This window comes from Procambarus clarkii, chromosome 9, assembly GCF_040958095.1.
Source record: "Procambarus clarkii isolate CNS0578487 chromosome 9, FALCON_Pclarkii_2.0, whole genome shotgun sequence".
Lineage (NCBI taxonomy): Eukaryota > Metazoa > Arthropoda > Malacostraca > Decapoda > Cambaridae > Procambarus > Procambarus clarkii.
The window spans coordinates 8,935,241-8,938,227 of NC_091158.1; the positions used below are offsets into that span (position 1 = coordinate 8,935,241).

The following is a 2,987-nucleotide window of genomic DNA, read 5'->3' on the forward strand; positions in this document are numbered from 1 at the left end:
CCACAAGAGGTGGCACGGGCAGGAGTAGTCCGTAACTGAGGTAACTAAATATGTTAATAAACAAAATTATCCTCGTATTCTGTGAGAAGGAAAAGGAGAACAGCAATCTGAGAGACACATACAGTTATTTCATGCTAAGGGATTTGGAGAGCGACGGTCTCCCTTCATGCAGGTCGGCGTTCAATCCCCGACCGTCCAAGTGGTTAGGCACCATTACTTTACCCCGTCCCATCCCAAATCCTTATTCTGACCCCTTCCAAGGGCTATATATAGTCGTAATGGCTTGGCGCTTTCTCCTGATGCAACACACCCACGCGCACACCCACGTACACACTCATGTACACACATTACACAATCGTGTACACACTCATGTACACACTCACGTACACACTCATGTACACACTCACGTACACACTCATGTACACATTCAGGTATACACTCACGTACACACCCACGTACACACTCATGTACACATCCACGCACACACCCACGTACACACTCATGTACACACTCAAGTACACACTCATGTACACACTTATGTACACACTCATGTACACACCCATGTACACACTCATGTACACATTCATGTACACACCCACGTACACACTCATGTACACACTCATGTACACACCCATGTACACACTCATGTACACACCCACGTACACACCCACGTACACACCCACGTACACACTCATGTACACACTCATGTACACACTCATGTATACACCCACGTACACACTCATGTACACACTCATGTACACGGTTCACTTCACAGACGAGATTTTAAACGCTGCCTCATGTGCTGGAAATTATCTGCTTGTCGATTGTATCAGCCAAGTGCCCCGTGATGGTGTGAAGCCAAGCAGAGAGACAGCTTGTAGGGCGGCCAGTCACTGGCAGGGAGAACACGAGGCCAGTGGGCGGGCGGGCGTGCAGTAGGGTGTGTGGGCGTGCTGTAGGGTGGGCGGGCGGGCGTGCTGTAGGGTGGGCGGGCGTGCCGTAGTGTGGGCGGGCGTGCTGTAGGGTGGGCAGGCGTGCCGTAGGGTGGGCGGGCGTGCTGTAGGGTGGGCGGGCGTGCCGTAGTGTGGGCGGGCGTGCAGTAGGGTGGGCGGGCGTGCTGTAGGGTGGGCGGGCGTGCAGTAAGGTGGGCGGGCGTGCTGTAGGGTGGGTGGGCGTGCTGTAGGGTGGGCGGGCGTGCTGTAAGGTGGGCGGGCGTGCTGTAGGGTGGGCGAGCGAATGTTTAGTATTCTCAGAGTGCAAAAACAAACGTTACCAGGTCGGGGAGGAACCCTGGAGGCAGGGAGCCATGCAGTGTTACCAACACCTCATCTGCCTATACATTCTTATTCCCGCCACAACCCGTCCATAAAGCAAGTCTATCGTGCTTAATTATACTTCGATGCCATTATAAAACACCAGGCAATATACGAGTGTATAATCTGGAAAATGAGGGTGGAGGCGGCAATAACCAATGGTTTATTGGTATAAGTTATGCATAGGTGAAAATACTGCGAGAGGTTTATCCTTGGGTGTTAGTTCACAGGTCCTCAGGGGCCTACTTCAACCTCCTGTTGTGGCAACCGTGGCTGACAAATGATATGATTACATATACACACACCTCGCGTGCACCCTCGCTTACACACACACACACACACACACATGGGGTTAGAAGTCTAGCTCGACGCTGCAAGCACATCTAGGTAGGTAAGTACACACACACACACACACACACACACACACACACACACACACACACACATACACACACACACACACACACACACACACACACACACACACACACACACACACACACACACACACAGGTCCTCGCAGTCGAGTGAACCGCGCTCTGGGGTCGTAGTCTGGGTTCGTTTCCCGGTCTAAGCAGAAATAGGGCACAGTTTCTTTCACCGGATGCTTCTGTTCACCTAGCAGGGAGAGCCAGACTGCAAAGTCTCCCAAGTGACGTAGCCATGGGAATCGTCTTCCGGGGCTGGTATGACTGTACTCACTCTCATCCAAAACTGGTAGCATCTCTCATCATGCATTAATCAACGACGTCATGTGTCCCGCGAGTCATTAATCATCCAGAAACTACGTATGATCGCCATCATATGACGAAGGGTATTATCAACGCAAATATTGTGAGTCAGGTGTTGACTGTGGGCCAGGTACCATCTCTGGTGTTGGGGCGAGTGGGTACCAACACGAGGTACCGCGTACATATCATTCCCACACTCATGGTATCACGTCCGTGTCACCTGTACACAGTGCCCTCTAGTAAATAAAAACAGGTGTGTGATCTTTTAAGTACCTTCGAGCAGACATGTACAGGCTGTAATCATCGGCAGTACCTCTCATTATCAGAGGCAATATTCATCATTCAGATATTTGCCAAGGAGATGGTGACGAGCAGCTTCATCATGTTTGTTATGATCATCGTAGGCACGGATCATTCTGGAGCGCTTGTGTCATCATGCGGCTATAACTCCCGTGTGTTTTGGAATGTTTACACTGCATGGGTGGGTTCCCACTCCCTGCGTCACTGTGGACAAAAGGGTTCTGGTCAACCATTCGTCCTCTTCCTCCTCCTCTGTCCCCTTCCCTTCCCCTGCCCTCCCCTCTGATCCTACTCCCTCTCCAACTTCACTTCCCCCAATTAACACTAAGGCGAAGATCAGCTGGAGTCCATGACAACGACTAGATGTCGTTCTTGTCTTCATCTTGGCGATTGGCAAGATTTACGAACACTAACTGAGCAAAGCATCCGCAACTGAAGCAACTCATTGGCTCACTTGTCACTGACATTTCTGGGGTTGCTTTTGAGGGTCTATGTATTTAATGGGAGCTAGTTGGTCTGTTGTACCTGGGACCTGAGGCAGAGTTAGGGGGAAATGAGTTACGAGAACACAAGGAATAGCGGAGAAAGGGAGGAGTGGGGACAATGTTGGGTAAAGGTAAGACCAGAAGGAGAGAAAGGGATA

General features: G+C 50.9%; 1 protein-coding gene across 1 annotated transcript; it reads right to left on the minus strand.

Moving 5' to 3' along the window:
• Positions 1–795: 795 nt before the first annotated feature.
• LOC138362782 (uncharacterized) lies at positions 796–2,459 on the minus strand. Its single transcript, XM_069321340.1, has 2 exons — positions 2,399–2,459; positions 796–1,217 (listed from the first exon to the last, which is right to left on the minus strand). The coding sequence occupies exons 1-2, from the start codon at positions 2,457–2,459 to the stop codon at positions 796–798; spliced, it is 483 nt and encodes a 160-aa protein (XP_069177441.1).
• Between the last annotated feature and the right edge of the window lie 528 nt (positions 2,460–2,987).